This window comes from Liolophura sinensis, chromosome 7 (assembly GCF_032854445.1).
Source record: "Liolophura sinensis isolate JHLJ2023 chromosome 7, CUHK_Ljap_v2, whole genome shotgun sequence".
NCBI classification, from domain to species: Eukaryota; Metazoa; Mollusca; class Polyplacophora; order Chitonida; family Chitonidae; genus Liolophura; species Liolophura sinensis.
In genome coordinates this window covers 30,682,491-30,702,911 of record NC_088301.1, presented here as the reverse complement: position 1 = coordinate 30,702,911, position 20,421 = coordinate 30,682,491, and the positions used below count along the sequence as shown (strand labels likewise).

General features: G+C 38.9%; 3 protein-coding genes across 3 annotated transcripts in view; 1 reads left to right on the top strand and 2 right to left on the bottom strand.

The window, feature by feature from the left end:
• LOC135470321 (DNA repair endonuclease XPF-like) overlaps positions 1-2,475 on the bottom strand; it is a 29,841-nt gene extending 27,366 nt beyond the window's left edge. Inside the window, exons 1-2 of the mRNA XM_064749183.1 lie at positions 2,405-2,475; positions 492-595 (exon numbers count right to left, since the gene is read on the bottom strand). Coding sequence (XP_064605253.1) covers positions 492-565 — 74 coding nt within the window. The 5' untranslated portion in view covers positions 566-595; positions 2,405-2,475. The remainder of the gene's footprint in view (positions 1-491; positions 596-2,404) is intronic.
• A 386-nt stretch (positions 2,476-2,861) lies between these two features.
• LOC135471460 (transcription elongation factor 1 homolog) lies at positions 2,862-7,680 on the top strand. Its single transcript, XM_064750707.1, has 4 exons — positions 2,862-2,915; positions 3,584-3,731; positions 5,705-5,775; positions 6,445-7,680. Exons 2-4 carry the CDS (start codon positions 3,616-3,618, stop codon positions 6,507-6,509), a joined length of 252 nt encoding a protein of 83 aa, XP_064606777.1. The 5' UTR covers positions 2,862-2,915; positions 3,584-3,615; the 3' UTR covers positions 6,510-7,680.
• Positions 7,681-12,140: 4,460 nt separating this feature from the next.
• Positions 12,141-17,876, bottom strand: LOC135471120 (riboflavin biosynthesis protein VVA0006-like). Its single transcript, XM_064750191.1, has 3 exons — positions 17,573-17,876; positions 15,891-16,042; positions 12,141-14,390 (listed from the first exon to the last, which is right to left on the bottom strand). The coding sequence occupies exons 1-3, from the start codon at positions 17,835-17,837 to the stop codon at positions 14,172-14,174; spliced, it is 636 nt and encodes a 211-aa protein (XP_064606261.1). The 5' UTR covers positions 17,838-17,876; the 3' UTR covers positions 12,141-14,171.
• Between the last annotated feature and the right edge of the window lie 2,545 nt (positions 17,877-20,421).

Sequence of the window (20,421 nt, the reverse complement as noted above, 5' to 3'; positions counted from 1 at the left end):
GTTATGTCATGTGCTCAATATAGTTATTGCCAAATTTGATTTCTGTACCTCTAGCTGTTTTGCAGATACTGTAGCTTGAAATTAGCACGTAATAACCGACCTATCAATTTCAAGAGGTGTGCCACAAGGTTGGCATGGAAACCTAATTACTGAAGATGTACAGTGAACCAGGTTCTAATATAACAATGTTATATTTGTAGCAAACTGTACCGAATTAAGTTAATATTTATGTAAACCGGGTATACAATAAATTGTGGATAAAATCTAGTTATTTAATAGTGGTGACCCACATAACTCTATACCTTCGCTAATTTGACAGACTTTCTTGGTTGATTTGTCTTGAACGATCTTGTTGTTGACCTGTATACACCCAAAAGCAACATCTTATACCATTTATTTACTTCTAAAAATGGACTTTTAGGAGTGACATGTTTGATCTTGTAATAAACATGAGCAACAAAATTAGAAATATGAGGTAAAAACTTTAATACTTTGCTGTCACTAAGAGTCCATCCTCATGAAAGGCATCCAGAAACATCTGATTCTCATAGTCTAGAAGGGACATTGTCTTGTAAATTGAGTATCGATCATCAACCTAAAATATAAAAGAAAAGACACCAAATAATATAACCTGAGTTATTTAGGGAGAGGGTGAAACAGATCTTAACGATCAAACATTTTTTTCTGATGTATTTGCTAATGCTACAAATTAACTTCTAATAAGGAATTTTATCAATTCCATGTGATGCTCATACCCCAAGCACATATGATTAAAAAGCAAAACTGGGTTTAGATAACGTAAGCAGAGAGAGGTATCCTCCACTTATAGAAGTAACTCACACTTGATTGGTTAAAACTGATAACATGGCCCCGCGCGAATGTCTCAAATGTGTGCGCGTTTGCTTACATATATCTCGCTTGTGCAACATCACGAATATAAAAAGCTACTTTTTTAAACTTCCTGCTAGTGTGGGATACTTCATCGATGAATATATGTACACTTGATCTAAGTGTTGTCTATTAAGATTTGTAATCTTAATACAGCCTATCATATATCAAACCGTGTTATTCAAGGCTTCTATAGTGGACTGTCTGAAAACTGTTTAAAATGGTCTGTTAATTATGGAGAGAATTTGTCATACATTTACCCATAATCCCTACTCTACATGTTTCTTTTGAAGAAATGTTAAAGCATTATTTTGTTATATTTGAGCAGAACAATATTTATTTTTAAAGACGAAATATAAAATATAATAAAATCTCAACGAAATTTCCTTTTCTTTCTGTCGAAGTTACCTTTTCATGCCATATTTTCATCTTTCTTTTCTTTTTAACTGCCAATCTGCAATTTTTGGCAATAGGGGCCTAAATTTTCTATCCCATCAATAAAGGGAGACATTTGTAAGGATGTATAGAGTGACTATTACCTTCCTTGCCCCATGGTTCGTTATTTTTTTAATTTCACCATTCCTTGTAATGATGTTTATCACAACATGGTACAAACAGTGTCTTTTTAAGAATGCACAGTTACACGATATTCTCCTTGTTTCCACAACACACTACATTTTTGAGTCAATACTACAGTCTTGTGCAAAACAGTGACACACACCACTGTCTGTATCAGTAAAAACCATATATCTGATGATCCTTTGTTCATAAATGTAGGTACTGTCAATGGCAATGCATCAGGCATTGAAAGAACAGACCAGTTGGACCAGTGCTTGCTTATCTTCACTATATGTATGTATATGATGAAGAAGCTGCACAATGTAACTCTGAAATAAACCACCATAAAGTCTTACATTCCGCAATGAACGGAAGATGACAATGAGGAGTCATTAGATGTGTGTGTGTACATATACTGTGTCTTCTTGTGTCCAAGGCGCCTCTGTGGCTCAGTTGGTTAGCACGCTAGCGCAGCGTGATGACCCAACAGTCTCTCACACATGCAGTCGCTGTGAGTTCAAGTCCAGCTCATGCTGGCTTCCGCTCTGGCCGTAAGTGGGAAGGTCTGCCAGCAACCTGTGGATGGTCGTGGGTTTCCCCTGGGCTTTGCCTGGTTTTCACCCACCATAATGCTGGCCGCCGTCGTATAAGTGAAATATTCTTGAGTACGGCGTAAAACACCAATCAAATAAATAAATAAATAAATTCTTGTGTCCATTCCATCAGAGTGCAGCCGCCACTGAAATATCATGTTGAAGACAAAAGATATGACACTCCACCCAGTCACATTTTACGGACACCTGGCAGGCCAACCAATCACTGTTTCACATGCTTTTCACCCTGGAGACTGGCGATACGGACAGTACATCATCTCATGTACATCCGTGTTTTCACTGTGGACAGTTGAATAAGTGAGTCTACGACAAAGACAGACAGCATACTAAACAATTCTACGAACTTTACGCCAAAATCCTCTTCCTCACTATGTTGTCACTGTCACACTGAGACAGGCTTTTTCAAAACATGTCCCGCAACTGTGCAGTTGTATAGATTGTGGTTACACACGCATGGAGGGAGTAGCACTGGGCAGCCGCCATCCATGAGGAGAACGTCCACGAGGAGAACGGACATCCATGAGCAGAACGGAACAAGTAACTTGTTCGTTTACGAATAATTGGGCAAGGTACGAGACTATAGGCCTGTATATTTATACATGGAGGCCGCCATCATTATTAGTCATGACTAGTCGAATCTATACTGATCCGTTTATGCTATATAATTTATTGCGATTGAAATTACAACAAAGTTTCCGTTATTTTTTTTAGTGTAATTTGCTTTTATGGAGTCTATAGAAGACGTACAAAATTAAAGTAATTATTTACGGTATGTGCTATCGATTAGCTTTGTCTAGTGGCGAATAACGCGTGAACGACGAATTCGATCTCAGTACAGTGTGCTGTATTTTTAATGTAAGTGATTTGGAGTTGTTAGTCTGAAAGGTATCATAGCCTCTGACAGTAATTTAAATTTAGTGTGCTGGTTAGTTCCGAATGACGTAAAGGTTTTGTTTAACCGCTGAAGTCGTTCTGAGCTTAAAAGTTATTGGGTTACAGTTTGCAGGAAGTGTTATCATAGGAGGTTCAATTTTCGTTTGTGAAACAGCAATTCGAACACTATGGCAACTAGAAGATAATCAGAACTGGATGAACAACCAGCTGGACGTTTATCTAAAACTACCTAAAATAAGAAAATTTGTAAATTAGACTTTCAGATCCGTAATTAGGCCGTCCTTTAGACCGTGCCCTGTAATCTGTAATCTAGCAATTCAGGTGGTATCCCACAGACCCTACAAAAAGTACAAGCCCATGTACAGTATGCTACTTCTAATATAAACTTGTTATAAGGATACGGTATAGTAATGTTTGAAGACTGGTATTGTCAATATCGTTTGCTCCATATGCGTGAAATCAACCTGTGATTTCCCTTGTGTCAGCACATTGCAGTGTGTGTAACCTTTTCATTATTCTAACATGTTCTTGCCTCAAAAAGGGTGAAACACATGTGTGTCCATTGACCATTATTGAAAGGGGCATTAAGCCATGATTATTCATACATTCTTTTACATATTTTTCTCTAGCTTTCAACACTCTTGCATCATAAATCACAGAGATGGGAAGAAGGAAGAAAGCCAACAAGCCACCACCGAAGCGTAAAGTTATAGAACCTCTGGATATTTTGTTCAATTGTCCGTTCTGCAACCACGAAAAATCATGTGAAGTGAAAATGTAAGTGTTTGGATTTATGGCGGACCTGAGTCATTGAATAGTCTGGACTCTGATGTGTTCTCCCCCACTGGAGACCACTGAATCAGTGTGGTAGACTTGCCACTGTTATACAGTGATTTGCCTTTGGCTCGACTCACTACCCCCATAGCAAGTGGTCTAAACATTTATGTATTTATTTGATTGTTGTTTAGCAGGTTACACCTTAGTTATGATAAATGACCCAAAAACTGGCCCTGGGACATTGCGCTGATTGTGGTTGTTACTGACTGAGCGCAGTGGGGGAGCATCAGGGGTGGCCAGGGGATTAAATGGACAGTTCAAGAATGTAATAAACAAGCTCACGCTTCACTGACCGAGCAGCTAGTCTATGCTCCTACCACCAGCGGTTCATGTTTTCCTCAGTTTTAATCATACTGATTTGAGCACATGCATTTCGCAACAGGTTGATTGTTTTATTATCGTTATTTTGTGATAAAAATGTGAATTTGGGAGAAACTCTGTGGAGCTTAAGCGTGACTACCCAGTACCTTTACACATGTGGAGTGTCATGTCAACTACTCGTTTCTAAACTATAGGGCTCTCCATATACAAAGCTATAAATTACTTCTGGGCAAAACTCTATACAGGAAGTCATAAAATATTTTGTTTATAAAGCCAGTGACAGTAATGTGATAACAACTCAAATAAATCCTGTTTCCCGATATTCCGGACTGGCACACAGTGCTACCGAAAAGGGGTAACAGTAAGTGTGGTAGTTTTCGGAAACTTTGTGTGGAGTATGTTTGCTGGATTTAGTGGGAGATTTCCTGATATAAAAACTCGGGAAAAGGAACTCTTCTGCATTAGGAAGACAGTTCCGACTGTAAAGAAGCAAAATGTGCATGTAGACTGACAGACTAATTTTGAATTACTTGGACATGGGAAGCTGAGGGCAGATATTTCTCATTGAAATTTGTTTTTAGCTGAAATACATTTGTACACATTCATTGTGTAATGAGGACTCTTTTCAGACAACCGTTCACCAGATAATGGTGTAAGGTGACTATAACGTAGGCCTACCTCGAATATTGAGTTCGTCTGCAGCATACATTGTGCATGTACATTACTTATTTGGCGTGGTCATGGTTTGAGACAGTGTTTGTAATTTAAAGGTTTGTGATAGACATTGCCTGTCTTAATGCTGTCTTTGATTTCTGCACACCTCACAGTTAGTGACTTGACCCCATGTAGCAAGGATTGGCAACCAGAGCTTCTAAGTGCCATGTAGGGTAATGAAAAGGGCTTGGGGCTAATCACTCTCTTCTGTCATCTTGCCGCCAACTTCGATCGTGCGAACGTAAGCGACAGTAACTCGTGCAAAACTTTAAGTCATTTACCGTACCTAAGAATATGAATTTTTCACTTAAACCACTGCCCTACACAAGTAGTAGACAAACTTCCTGAATACAGGCCAGAGCTGAAGCAGTGGAAGCTGGATTTGTACACACAACCTCACTAGTGCAGCAAGCCAATGCTTTATTAAACTGGTGTGGCGGTGAGTTTCCTCTCCGGCTGTAAATGGGAAGATCTCTCAGCAACTTGCTGATGGTTGTGGATTTCCTCCCATTATATTGCTGGCCGCCATCGTATAAGTGAAATATTCTTGAGTAGGGCGCAAATCACCAATCAAATAAATAAATATGAAACTGGCCTGGGCCAGCAAAGGGCCCACTGGAGATTGAATGACATGTAATTTTTGTATTTGAAGATATACATAATTTGCATTATAAATATATTACATATGTGTGAGAAATGATTCAGCACATTGGGTAATTTACACATTGACATCATTGAAGGAAAATATGGTATATGTTCAAATCCACATTGAGTTAAAGTCAAGCCTGTATGTGTGTATATGGTCAGATGATGTTAAATAGCAAAAGCAAATGCGCAACACGATGGGATGCACTTAGGTTTTTTGCTTGTTCTTTCAGGGATCGTACCAGGAACACAGGGATTATCACCTGTAGAGTTTGTTTGGAGGACTTTCAGACAAACATTAACTGTATCCATACTGTATTAGACAACCATATATTCTGCTATATTTTGGAAGGTTCTAGTGGAACCAATGAAGGATTTTGTTAAAGTCTTCTGAATATTTTGAGGTATTTATCAAGAGTTACACACGGACACACGGGTGCAGGTTCAAACCTGGCCTAGAATGGAATTTGTAGGTTTTTGCACTCTCATTGCTTGTCACATCTCATTGATAATATAGAGTGTAGAGTCTTCATGGTCTTCCATTTGCTGAAGACCACATTTGTTCCATGAATAGTTTGCCAGCATAAATTTGCCAAAGGTTGGTGGTTTATCTGTGCACTCATGTTTTCCTGCATGTCCCAAAAAATGACTGCCATCATATAAGTGTAAAATTCTCTAGAGTGGCATTAAACAATCCAATAAACAAATCTGCAGCAGGCAACTTTCTGGTGGTCATGTGGTTTAAGACACTTCTTCTAGCGTCAGCAATTTACCAGCGAGATTCAGTGTTTGATAATGAAGCTTGTCAGGTAATAGGTAGAATGGTATCATTTTCTCATTGTCTCATTTAAATGAAATACCAGATTACTTGTTGAGTGCATGTAGTAGCGGTAATATTATTAGAGAGAAAAAAAACACAAGGTGCAGGAAATTGTTTATATATGAGAACAGATACCCTTAACTTGACTGTCAGACCTTTCAGAACCAGTGGATGTCTACAGTGATTGGATAGATGCCTGTGAATCAGCCAATCAATGACCCTGGCTTGAGACATTTGTGACGTCTCTTTCATGTGTAACTGGACAGATCATCTTGACATAGGGTACAAGTGTTTGTTCAGTGAAGACAGGCATGCTCTGACAGGCATTATGGAATGGAGAAACAAGAATCCAGAGAAAAGATCAAACATGGACTATTTTCTATTTCATTGTTATTCTGAATAGTCTTTGAATGGATGGCTGCAGACTGCCATGGTTTCACTTTCACTTGTCCCAAGGAATATGGAGGATCTCCATGTACTGGGAATTGATGGACTGTTTGCTGTATAAGCTGAGGAGGAATTCATTGGGATACTTCTGCTCATAGTCACATAAAAATTCCCCCACAGAGGTTTGGTACGAGTCCATCAAATGCATTGTTCACCTATGATTTAAACGCATCGTAACATTTGGTTCATCATTTTCGGTATTCTTGTGGGGAAAAGCATTTTTTTCTTAGGATCAATAAAGGTAATGGGGAATTTAACAACATTGGTATGTGATATGCATGTACTGGTGGGGGGGGGGGGGGATGTTATGTTTAGAGATGAATTAAATTACAATTATTAAACAATTGCTTGTTCGTGGTAAGTCTTCTCCACCAGTGATGGATGAACAGAACAGACATAAACATTTTCATAAATTATTCAACGCGATTATGGTTTCTTTCTAAGTTTATTGAAGATTTCAAAAGCTGTTTGGCTTTAAAACATCTGCTGTTGTTTGCATTTACTTGGTTTAGAGCCCTATTAATTTATTTCTTACTTCAATTTATGCATGATTACTTAATGCATGTACATTTGCCATATTCAGGTCCCATTTCATTTTGAACATTGGTTTCCAAGAGAGAAAACTGTCAGCAAATTTGAATAATCTACATGAAGATTTAATAGGTAATGTTAAGAGGGGAAGGATATAGTGTCATCACAGGTTGACAAGCGAGGCTAACAAAGCTGATACTCTTTAAAGTTTGACAGATACCCCCCCTCTGAGAACAACATTCAAACACATTCTTTCGCAGAATTGATTTTATTGTAAGATTACAGGAAATTAATATGTACATGGAATATTTGTATGACATTATGTGGTAAAATTCAAGAATAAAACTCATGGACATAATGCATTAAACATACTCATGATCATCTTATAGTTTGTTTGTTTTTTGTATTGTCTGTATGGCAGGGTTCGCACGCCTCCTGGAAAGTCCTGGAAACTCCTTGAAAAAAAAATCCGACCTGGAAACTCCTGAAAGTCCTGGAATTTAAATAAAAACTCCTGGAAAGTCCTGAAATTCTGATAAATATAAAAAACTAGCGGTCGGTAATCTAACGCTGTTTGTGCAAGGGAGATAACTTTGCATTTTTTACGACATTAACGTATGTTATATTATAAACCGTAAAGCGTTCTAACTTTTAACGACAGTTGGCTTTACTTTCTGTCTCGAGGTCCCGCCAAATTTCTCCGTTTCTTTTGTTCTGATTACTGAAGTGGGTCACGGGCTATTTGTCATCATGCCTCCAGGCAAATGTTTATTCAACCCACGTTGGCTGAAACAGGCTGAGTACGCCAGATGCTGGAGTCGGACCCAGGAAACAAATTAAGCGCCAAATGCAAGATCTGCGTTAAATCGATTGACGTATCAAACATGGGAGAACCAGCATTGCGCAGTCATGCCAAGGGACAGAAACACCAACAACGTCTCGAGGGAATTATCTTCTGGATTTGTCATTAGAAACTTTTTTCAACCTAAAACGCACAACTGCCACAATAACAGCACAGTCATGTGAAGATCTCCTACGACCTCTGCAGCCTCAAGTACCGGTAGACCAACTTCGACTTCCGTGCCTAGTTTTGTAACAAAGTCGGAATGTTTGCACGCGGAAATATTGTGGACACTAAAAGTGATCGCATCTCATTACTCCTTCAAATCCTGTGCAGATACCCAGCACCTGTTTGCAGAAATGTTCCCAGACTCTGATATAGCCAAACAGTTTGCTTGTGGCGAGAGGAAATGTGCGTATTTATGTACATTCGGAATCGCGCCATACCTGAAACACAGACTGTCAAAAAAAATCTCAGACGCAGACGGTTACGTCCTCCTCTTCGACGAAAGTTTAAACAAGGTGACTAGAAATAAGCAAATGGACATACACGCCAGGATTTGGATGAAGGACTGGTATGTACATGTACTAGAATTGATTTTTTTTTTATTGCGAGCCATTTTAACCATTACGTCTAGCCAGCCTGCAGAAGTGTAGGCCTCTTGTCAGGGACTTTTCCCCTTTTATGCCAGACTGTCGAGCTGTCATATATTTAGAACAGCATAATACAGATCTGACACGGCCATTGATAATTAATATCCCTTGTTTCTCGTGCCCCTATCTCCTGTATTTTTATCTTTGTTAAAATAATTGGGATTTGTAAAGTTTATGGATCGACTGATCCTTGACGTCACCGGAAGAGCTGCTTCTCTTTAAGTACATATTGAAAAGCTGCTTCTTCATTGACGGCTGTGATTCCCACGGTCCAAATTGGGGAATAGATCCGCCAACTTCACTTTAGCTAAATAATTAAAATACATGGAGGATTTTGTCATTATTCTAGAATTTTTATAATTTCCTTTTCTCTAAGTTTATATGTATTTTAGGCCAAAATTCATGATTAATACTCTATAATAATCGTATCTAGCTTATTTGTTTTTTGTTGAACAGGTCATGAAAAATAAGATATTAACTATCAATGGCTCAAAATCAAGAAAGAAAATAAAAGCTGACTTTTGCCTCGCTTTGCATGTGTATTTTTAATTAAATGTATTAACACAATTGAACCAGTTACATTATCATTGTTTGAGCACATGGGACAGCTTTAGTATTTGGTGCTAGCCTTGCATGTGTTGCTCATCATGCTAGGAAAATAAATCTTTTGATATATGATGATTTATTTAAGTTTAATCCTTTTCTCTTTTCAGGTTGGCACCCATTACTTCACCTCTCTATTCATGGGACATGCCACAGCTGAGGACATGATCGAACACTTTGAAACTGGCACGGACGGGCTCAATATGAGAAGACTTCTACAGCTGTCCATGGATGGACCTTCCGTCAACTGGAAATTTCATCGCATGTTCCAAACCAAGATCTCTTCTACTTATGACCACTTTCTTCTGAATGTTGGGAGCTGTGGGCTTCATATCGTACATGGAGCATTTAAGGATAGTGCAAGTGCATCTGGTTGGCAGATTCAGGATGTGTTGAGAGGCCTTTACACGTTATTCAAGGACACGCCTGCACGAAGGGAAGATTTCATTAAATGTACAGAATCAACCACTTTCCCAATGAAATTTTGCCCCCACAGATGGGTGGAGAATGTTCCTGTGGTTGAACGAGCACTCTCCATATGGCTTAACATTCAGAAGTATGTGAAACAGGTTAATAAAGGACATTGTGACAACCCAAAGACAGTTTCATACAAGACTGTATCAGATGCAACCAAAGACAAGATTATTGTTGTAAAACTTTTGTCATTTTTGTCTATTGCCAAAACTATTCAGCCATTTTTGACACAATACCAAACTGACAAACCAATGCTACCATTCCTGCCTGAGGATTTGTTTCGTCTGATACGATCTTTAATGAAAAGGTTCCTCAAAGAAGATGTGGACATAAGCACGGTAAACAAACTTGTTAAGGTCAATCTTGAAGACAAAGATCTTCACAAGAGCTACACTGATGTTGATCTCGGGTTTGCGGCAGAAAAGGAGCTCAAGAAAATCAAGAGCTCTTCCTCTGGGCCTAAAGTTAGTGACAGAGAGATCCTTGAGCTACGCATGCAATGCAAAGGGTTTCTTATCAAACTTTTAAGCAAGCTCCTTGAAAAATCTCCTCTTAAATACGCCCTTACTTTGCAAATTTCTTGTTTGGACCCAAGACAAATGGCAACAAACAAAACCGTGTGCATCACTAACATGAAAAAACTGTTGGCCACATTACTGGACGCCAACCAAATGCGTGGAGGAGCATCTGCATGCGACACTGTACTCCTACAGTTTGAAGAATTTCTGGAAACAACTGTTATTGGTAACATGTCAACATTTTCCAACTTTGACCCACATAAACCTGAGAGTAGACTAGATGCCCTGATGTTTGAATCTGTTGCCCTAAATCAGCGAATGGCACCTTTGTGGAATGTTATGAAAAACCTTCTTCTCCTGTCGCATGGACAAGCGACGGTCGAAAGAGGCTTCTCAGTGAACCGACAGATTGAAACAGAAAACATGATTGAACAAACTGTTGTATCTGAACGACTTGTGTGTGATCACCTCAAGGGAATCGGCGGATTGAAAAACATTGAAGTAACAAAGGAAATGTTGACGTACTGTTCTTCTGCTAGACAGAAGTATTCCTTGTACTTAGATTCCAAGAGGGAAGAGAAACTTAATGCAGAAAAACTTGCCAAAAGAAAGCATGTTCTGGACACAATAGATGAACTGAAAACAAAGCGTAAGCGCATTGAAAGAGACATTGAATCCTTGACACAATCTGCAGATAAATTTGCAGAAAAAGCAGAAGAGACAGGGCAGTTGGACTTTGTTACAAAGTCCAACAGTTTGCGAAGAACAGCGAAGCAGAAGAAACAAGAACTTGCCACCATTGCTTCTACCTTGGATGAGAGACTGCAAGAGTTAAAAAAGTGACTGCTGTTGGACATCTTGTCATGATCAGGGAAATCAGTTTGACTGTCTCTGTCATGTACTCCTACTTTTTATGATGCAAAACAATATTGTTGCATGAATAAAGTATCATAAACTTGTGAGATTGTCTCCCTTGTGAAAATACTAAACAGCCAGGGCAGTTAAATATACTATCACTACTTGACTTCAAATTCAAATGTAGATATCAAAATTTCACAGTTTATAATTTTGTGATTTGGGATCACAAAAACGTTTTGATGCCTGGATTGGGTCCTGGCTGTTATAAGTTTTGAAATAGACCGGTTCAGTTTAAGAATTCAGACTTGCGCATTGGTTGGGTTGGAGAGCTCTGTGAAATGTGACATCATTCAACAGGTTAGGGAGATCCACCTCTTTTGAAATGGTGGTAGAAAAGGTATGTGTTGTCAAACCATACATATGTTTACCATGCAGGGGCATTACTGCCTTCCCCTTACATAGTATTATTGTGCAAATGAGAAGGGAATGATAGGCAATGATTTCTTGAAAGAAAGTAATTTGGTGTTTGACTGACAGGTCAAATAGTGTTGAAGTTAAATATCATTTTTTACCTCCAATTTATAAGGGGTTAATCTCCCTAAACTGTTCTATGCACAGCAGTGTTTTGTTATATAAGTGAATTTCACAATCCTTCATTCTTAAACTGAACTGGTCTGTGGAAGTCCTTTTGATGATGAAGGCATAACTCCGGACAACTAACTGAAATGTGGTTTGGTTTGACTTCGGCCAAAGTGAACAATTATCACTCCTGGAAAATTACTGTGACACACCTGGAAAACTCCTGGAAAACTCCTGGAATTTCATCGGTGAATGAGTGTATGAACCCTGTGTATGTTGTACACATACTGCATGCTCCTATGCAACACTTACACTATCTGGTGACCAGCAGACGAACAACAGCAGCCAACACAGGAGATCGATGATTGACTACATCTACCTGTAACAACTTCTGCTCAAAGATTCTCCTGCTACAAACTTTATAAGCCCATGAGTGGAAACCAGTCAGAATTATCTTTTTATTTTGAGCGTCTGTGTTTAAAACAGTTTTACAGCTCCACCATACAAGACCGTTCAAAGGATACCAGTTAATGTAGGAAAAGTGGAGGTTCTCTAACTGTAACAGCTGAAAAATTATTCCTGTTGTAAGGCACACTGTGGTTTCCTCTCTCCTTAAATCTAATTAGGTGTAATCCTGTACGTATAGTAATACCTTATTTTTACTAAAGGATTAGCGTGATAGCTTCTGAGTGATGTACTAATTACTTTAAATCCACCAAAACAATAGATTTACTGCCTAGTTGATCTCCAGCCGGCTGCCCCATTGCGACTCGGTAGGTGACGTCATAGATTGCCATCCCTAGTCTAACTGGGCTAAATAACCTGTGAATTTCTATTAAAACAGTGTAATGTTCAAATGACATGGATTCTAATTGCACGAAAGCAAATACATTGCTGTATCAATTTGAACCCACAATGAACAATGTTAAAGTTCTGATTTATGACACTGGCACCGCTGACTAGACTTCAGATTCTGAGTTTTCAGGCATTGAATTTGCATTTCCAATCACTGGCATTACAGCTATAGCTTACACTGTACTTTTCATGTGTTAATCTTAGAATGTACTATATATTTACTATTCTTTCCCTCTGTCCGCTTCATAATAAATATTCTATTCCCCAAGGTATTCTGAATTCATACCTGTATGTGAAGACAACTGCCTGTTCTTGTCGGCATTCCGAATAGCCTACATGTATGCCTATGTGGCCGTGTACAATATAAATGTGGACATCAGCGTTAGTGTATAGAGATTTGCTATTTATCAGTTTCATGTTCAGTTAAGCTTCAGGTCTTAGTTGACTAGAAAAGTACAGATATGAGTATGTTGTTCATTAGATGGACTCACAATGTGAAAAACAGAAAGTAAATACTACTGCTACAATTTTACATGTATATGGCTTAAAGGAGCAGACTAGATGTCCCAAAAACAATTCCTGTTTATACCAATGAAAATATATGTTGCATATGGATATATCGAGTGGGCGTAAAAAAAATGGCCGTACTGTGATGCTGCGTTGCTCCATTATCCTTTGTTCAAACCCTTTCAAACTTTAGACATTCAAATGGCATGAATAGTCTGTACACAGGGTTAAAATGAAAACATAGCCTCAAAAACGCACGTTCCGGTGACCCACACTGCATCACCTGTCAGGTGTCATGAGTAGATTGCGCGCTGCACCTGTGTGACTCGCGTCAATCAAGTATCGTCTGGAAAAATTGTCTGGCTCTTGTGTCAGAGAGACCCTTCTGCCAGATAGGCACAAATTTAGCTGAATCAAGATGGTTTTCTATGCGGCGGACAAGGAATTGATCACCTTTTCAAGTAAAACAAGATAGAACATCATTTTGAAATATCCGGAAGGTGTTTTTGATTATTTTGATTTTGGTCCCTTAACAGAAATCTTCAAGGATGAAATTGAAATCTGGTCTGTATACTTGGGACATAATGGCTTTTGAGTGTGTAAATTTTCAGAAGCTGACATAAGAGGGTTTCGTAGATATCGAGTGTCAAATTATGGCCCATTTTATATGCCCACCCGATATATATATGGATATGTTCCTTAAGAACTGATACATGATAACAAATTACAGGACTTCTGTACCTGTATATTACATTGTACAGATAAAAATTCATAAAAGTATGTCTTCAGGACACTCTTCTGGAAACAAGATTTCACAACCTGAAGATAATGCCAATCTGGATCCATTTTAAAAAGAGCTTCCTTTAACCTCCAGGTTAATAGCTTCAAGCTGATCTGCAGGTATAGGATCAACAAAAAGCAAAATATCACAAAAGAAGGGCACAAATCTCAAAAGATTGCGAAATTATACATTTGATTAATGTTTTTTGTTTTCACATATAAACCAATATGAGCTCAGTTTATGGCTGATTTTTCTTTCATTTCAATTTCATCTCTGACAGATGTCAATATCTGTCCCAGGAGATTTTTCCCACGCCATTTTTTTCTGCTATGTACACCTTCATTGTTCACTCCCAGTCCAACGCCCCATTTTCTGTCTCTTGGACTAGCTTCTACAAGAGTTGTTCCCCTTGTGGCCAGCAGCGCTTGCTTCAGTTCTTGGTTCTGAGTAAACTGTAATGAATACAAATAAAATATTAATATTATTTAATACTTCCATGAGCATAATACAGAAATACTGATAACAGGTCTAAATTTCATTTGACTTAGGAAAGGAGTATTAACGTAAAGCATTAAAAAGAAAGTCAATGATCTTTAACATGTCTGACAAACCTTTATGTACAATTTCACTAGACTTTTCTCAAGAAATTCTTAGCTGGACATCGCCCAATCAGAAAAATAGAGTTGGTCAGCATAAAATTCAAGTTTTCATTCTGATTGAGGAGACAAACTTTAGTTTGTGCTTTACAGGCGATTATTATTATTTTTTTTTCAGCAGGAAAATTGCTGGGACAGCTCACATTTCCCACAAATTAGGTGATTTTTAAAGGGATACAGAATTGATTCTGATTAGCTGTTGAGAGAGAGAGGCATGTCCAGAAAATGTCCTAAGCTGAATTTTAGGAATTGCAGATTTATTCAAGCATGACAAAGGCTGCAGAGTTTAAGCCAGGAAAACCTATCTCCGCTATCAGCCAATCAGTGTCGATTCTGTATCCCGTTAAGCTTTATTAATTTCCTCTCATAGATTTAGCCAGTATTTGAAATTAGACCTTTTCATTTCCAAGTTTCTGTTAGTTTCCCTATTTCTCCCATGTTCATTTTGTCAGAATAGGGTGTCTCAAAGACACTGAAACACCTGCACAAACCTATGCCTCCTCTAACATTGGAAAAAGATTCATTCCGCTCGTTTAAATTTAAACTACAATTTAAATTGGTGTGGTCTAAAGAAAAAAACAACAGGAACAAAGGCCAAAATTTTGAATGTTTGTGTGGCATATATTTCATGTATAAATATTGCACTTTGGTCAGAGGCAAATGACTGACATCACTTCCTTAAATTAATCCACCCTAATGAATGCACTTGTGTAAACAGAGAAACAAGACAAGATATTCTTGCTGATCTGAGGCGTAATTTGGTGCCTTATTTTTTTTTTTTTTTTCACTTTCTATTTATGGGATAAACAGAATCTGTATTATCGAATTTAATAAACTTGAGTCAATACTTTTTTAACTCTTGTTTAATAAATTTGAAACTAAAGGGTTACTTGTTCTAGTTCCTCAATTTACACTCTCATGCTTTATGTAAAAAAACATTCCTTTGTGTGGAAAAGTTAGAATTGGCCTGTTGCAGTCTGAGGATTCTACAAAGAAAGAAGATATAAACACCTGAGCAGAAATTATTTTCCCTTTTGACCTTTTGTCTTGGATGGAAGAACGGTGAAAAGTACCCAGGGGGCCTCCATGGCTCAGTTGGTTAGAACGCTAGCGCAGCATAATGACCCCTGAGCCTCTCACCAATGCGGTTGTTCGTGGGTTTCCACCATGCTCTGCCCCGTTTCCTCTCACCACAATGCTGGCCATCGTTGTTTAAGTAAAATATTCTTGAGTACGGCATAAAACACCAATCAATTAAATAAATAAGTAAAAGTACAGAAATGAAATTAGACACACCTTTTCTTTGTTAGCCTTTCTAACAATATCTTCACAAACTTCATTCCACTTAGCCTGATCAAAGTTTTTAACATTTCTGCCAAATCTTTTCTGCTCCACAGGATCCTTGGATGCCATTATCTTCCTAGCCATTTCATTGTCTTGAAACAGAACTGAAAGAAAAAGAACACAAATAAGTGCTTTTCATTTAATTCTTTTTTAAATGTCATTTTTCTGTATCCTTTAAAACCGACTGTGAAACGTCACATACAAAGTGAAATACGCTCACTTTTAAATATCTGTTCTTGGGCCAGTTTCACAAAACTTCCTTTTTCATTCCATGAGATATTAACCCACTAACTTTTTTTCGAAAGCAGTCAATCACTGCCTTCTTTAAGACCTGTCATTCTACATCTGATATTAGCAATGCTCAATACAGATCAATACGAAATCAAGATATTGTTGGAGGCCTTTGAGTTGCCAGTGCAGCACAATGACCCAGGGGCCTTTCACCAATGCGGTCTTGCCCCCACTTGAGTCGCAGCCTTACGTGGCTACTTCGGCTCCTCTCTTTATATTTGGCTGGCAGAGTATCACAGCCACAGTGAGGACCAATGGTAAACCATACACCAGTTCACAACATGTCCGGTAAGTCCCTTCTAAACAATGGCTGCAGTCCAAAAGTGGTGTCAACTTTGTCTCTTACCTCTCTGCTGGCCTGCACTTGCAACATACCAGGTATATTCCATTCGGTAATGGCACACCGGCCCCCTATTCATGACATGGCAGACCATTTCTATACAAGGTGGCCATTAGGCCCCTCCTTTTTCAGGTTTAACCCGTGCAGGAACGATAACTTTTTCAAGACCCATAACTGTGGCCAAGGCAAAATGGCTGCTACTTTAGCAATGACTGTGAGGTGAATTTGGGTCTCATATGTCCTCACGAATTGGAATATATGTGATATGCTGCATGCGCAGGTGAGCTGAGAGGTAAGCGCCAAAGTTGACACCGCTTTTGGACTGCAGCCATTGTTTAGAAAGGACTTATCGAACATGGCGTGAATCGGTGTAGGGTTTTCCACTGGTTGCCCCTGTGGCTACGATACTCCGCCAGCCCAGTATAAAGAAAGCAGCTGAAGTAACCACCTGGGGCTACTCCAGTTGTACATGGGAAGCTCTTTCATCAACCGCAAGTTATGAATGTTCGTGGGTTTCTCCCGGGCTCTACCCGGTTTCCTCCCAACATATGCTGGCTGCCATCATATGACTGATATATTCATGAGTATGGCGTAAACACCAATCAAATAAACAAACAAATATTGATATTGTTGGAATTTCATAATGTATAATAGCACTCATTTGTTTTCTTCAAAATGAAGTTAGATATCAATGTCATTCCATATGTGAATATGACTGCTAGAGCCCTGTAAGAGAAGAGGGGAGTGATAATCAGATCATTTAAATTAAACGTTGACTGGTAATATCCCTTAGTTGACGACAGCTATGGTTGATCGATCAGCGAGAGAGCCGGGTGTCAATGTAACCCTAATAATTATAGTTTAAAGAGTCCCATTAAAATCGATGGCCTAAACCGAAACGCACCCGGGGGTAAACGCTTGGCTGCTGTTTATGCATCGGAATTTGTCATTTCTAAAAATGGACGTGAAAAGAGTTAAATATATTTCTAGCCAACTTCCCCACCTGCTTTCTGGTACATCATGTACTGCTCCGCACAGTTGAAACGCATGCCGTCTATCTCGAATTCACAAAAATGATGCTGACTGAACGGAGATGCCTTGGAGTAAAAAGGTGTGAATTTTTCTTCCGAATCAGCAACTATTTCTGTCTTCACCTTTTTCGCAGCCATACTTCGACAGGACAGCCTAGCAAATGTATCAGCCCTGTTGAATCGTTGAGAATATATAAAGAATCGGAAACAATACAGTTTCGTTGCACCACACAGCATGGAATTCAATAGTGAAACTCAGGGATTGCGTGTTCATTTGGAAATACGTAGTAGTGGGGTCGAAAGAGCTATCTCAAGGGAGACTACTCCTACGAAAATCACTGCGCACCTCACGAAGCGTTTAGGCCCTACGATATATATAGATCTTTCTACCCCTCTAACATGAACATTTACGTCATTCATTTCCATTTCATTTTACTAACTATGTAAACATGGCGTAGACATCCATGCAGATTTTAGTCGGAAATACGTAGTAAAACTTCCAACACTTAAGGTGCAGTTTCATACCTGGTTTTTGACCAGGTAGTTTGTAGATTCACCCGCTCTCACAGCTTGACGGGCCTGGGTGAAAACAAGGGTTGATGATGGTCGTCTGGCCGTTTGCGCAGTCTAACATTCTTACAGGACCACTTGTCTTCCAACAAAGTTGTGTGTTCATGTACGTCTACATGTATATATGTATATTTTTTATCACATACGAGACACATGTCGAATTATGACAGCCCAGGAAGTCACATCTTTTACTTACACGTATAGATTAGGGCCGTACACGTATATACACTGATTCCTCACATGTATATAAGCGCAGATACCACTATCAAAGCCTGCAATAGTAAATAATCTTTCAAGTGTAATTCAGCCGCTTGAACTTTTGAATCAAACCATGTCATGTTTTTTAATTCGAACTTCTTGACATCTCGATTTCAAAAAATGTAAACAAAATAATTATTGGTAAATGGAGGTTTTGCCGGTGCATGTTTTGACACTAAAACTTGGTCAACTTGTCCATTCCATATTCTATACCTAGTTGCTCGAGGGCTCGAGTTGCGCAGGTTAGTTAAATTTTCCTGCTGGGCGACGCACATGTGTAGGCCTACGGCCACGAAACGGGCCAGGTGTGTGGGCCTACATGTACATCTTTTACTGCACGTGTACGGCTGGGTGGGCTAACGTCAGATATTGTTTGTCAGCAATTAGCCAACGGCAAGTGGTTTACTCATCTTCGTTAGCCTAGGCTATACACAAGAGGTATTGAAATGGAAACTTAACTTTAATTTTTGTTTAAGTAATGAATAGAATGTATATGTACATGTATGCTTGAGACCTTTAGTTAGAAGTTTGAAGTTCAACTTGTAACGTTTAACCTCAATCTAGAATAGGTAAACTAATTCTAGTTTGAAGTTATAATTACAAGTTACAACTTCTAACTGCTAACTAAAACTCTCTTTCAGTCGTACTTAACAATTTTCCATGACGACCACGAGTGAGCAGGTGTGTGTACATGTACTACGTGTGTCCTCTAAATTCCGACAATCTATACCCACCACTGTCGAATTATCATGCCAGTCGAAGACACCAGACTTGACACCCACCCAGTCACATTATACTGACACCTGGCCAACCAGTCCTGATTCCTTGTTCTAACCTCTCAGTCCTGGGCGCCAAGCAAGACAGCAGCAAGTAGGGCCTACCATTTTTAAAGCCGTTGCGCGGGTTTGACCATGTCTACTGACAACGAGGTGGACGCTCTAAGCATGAGGCCACCGAAACGGTCTGTAATGAATAAAGGGAACTATAAACAACTACTGTGAAAAAGAAAATAATCTTAATTTTGGGAAAAGAAGCCATCAATAGGGCATGCCACGGAGACACGAGATTCGAAAAAGGCGGTTTGTTCGGATGTTGTCCGAGTGAATCATACTTATATTTGGTTTAATTGCCACATTATGTTCTTTATTATTCCAACATAAAAAGGTGGTATAAATTCAGAATGAATTTAATACATAACGAAAATTCTGTTTGAAGCTATGAAAACATACAACGTGCGCTATATGTATAGACGACAAGACCGATGGAGTTTCATGAATCAGAGCGGTCAATGTTAAATTAAGCTAATCTGGAAACATATATGTGCACAAAATGTGTAGGCCTAGGTCAGCTATATCTTTCCAGATTAGCTAAATTTAACATTAACCGATCTAATTCATTAAATTTAACCGCTGTTATTCATGAAATTTAGAAACCTGCAGCTCGATCGGTTATAGGCCTATCCGTATAGGCCTACGTTTTTATGAGGCGGCGTATTTATAAATCCCAGTGAGGTGGCGCTTGTGTGAAGCAGGCCCACGTGCCATTGTCACGTCAAAAGATGATTGTAGCGAAACGTCTACGACGATAAAATGTATTATTTTCTTCTGTAACGTCCCTTTGTCTTTATTGGGACATCATAGCGATGAGCTTGTACAGGACCATAACTATTGTGACGTTATAACGAATGTTTGGCGTCAATAAAATGGCGTCAAGGCCCTACTATCGGGAGGTTGACTCATTCACATTGCTTTTAGAAAGTGTATGGTTCATGTATGTTTACCCCATACAAATTGGTACTTGCGAATCTCAGACATTTGAGTGTCAGACAGTTGTGAAATCCCAACTCTGTGGAGTAACAAAATCAGTCGGAAATACGAGGAAGTCTGTCGCTGTTTGCTGCAGGAAAAATAGCCAATCCCGTGTTCGTGCTGTCGTTTCTGCTGAATCCTGGGACGACTAGGACAACACGGAGCGCACTTTTATCAGCGTTCAC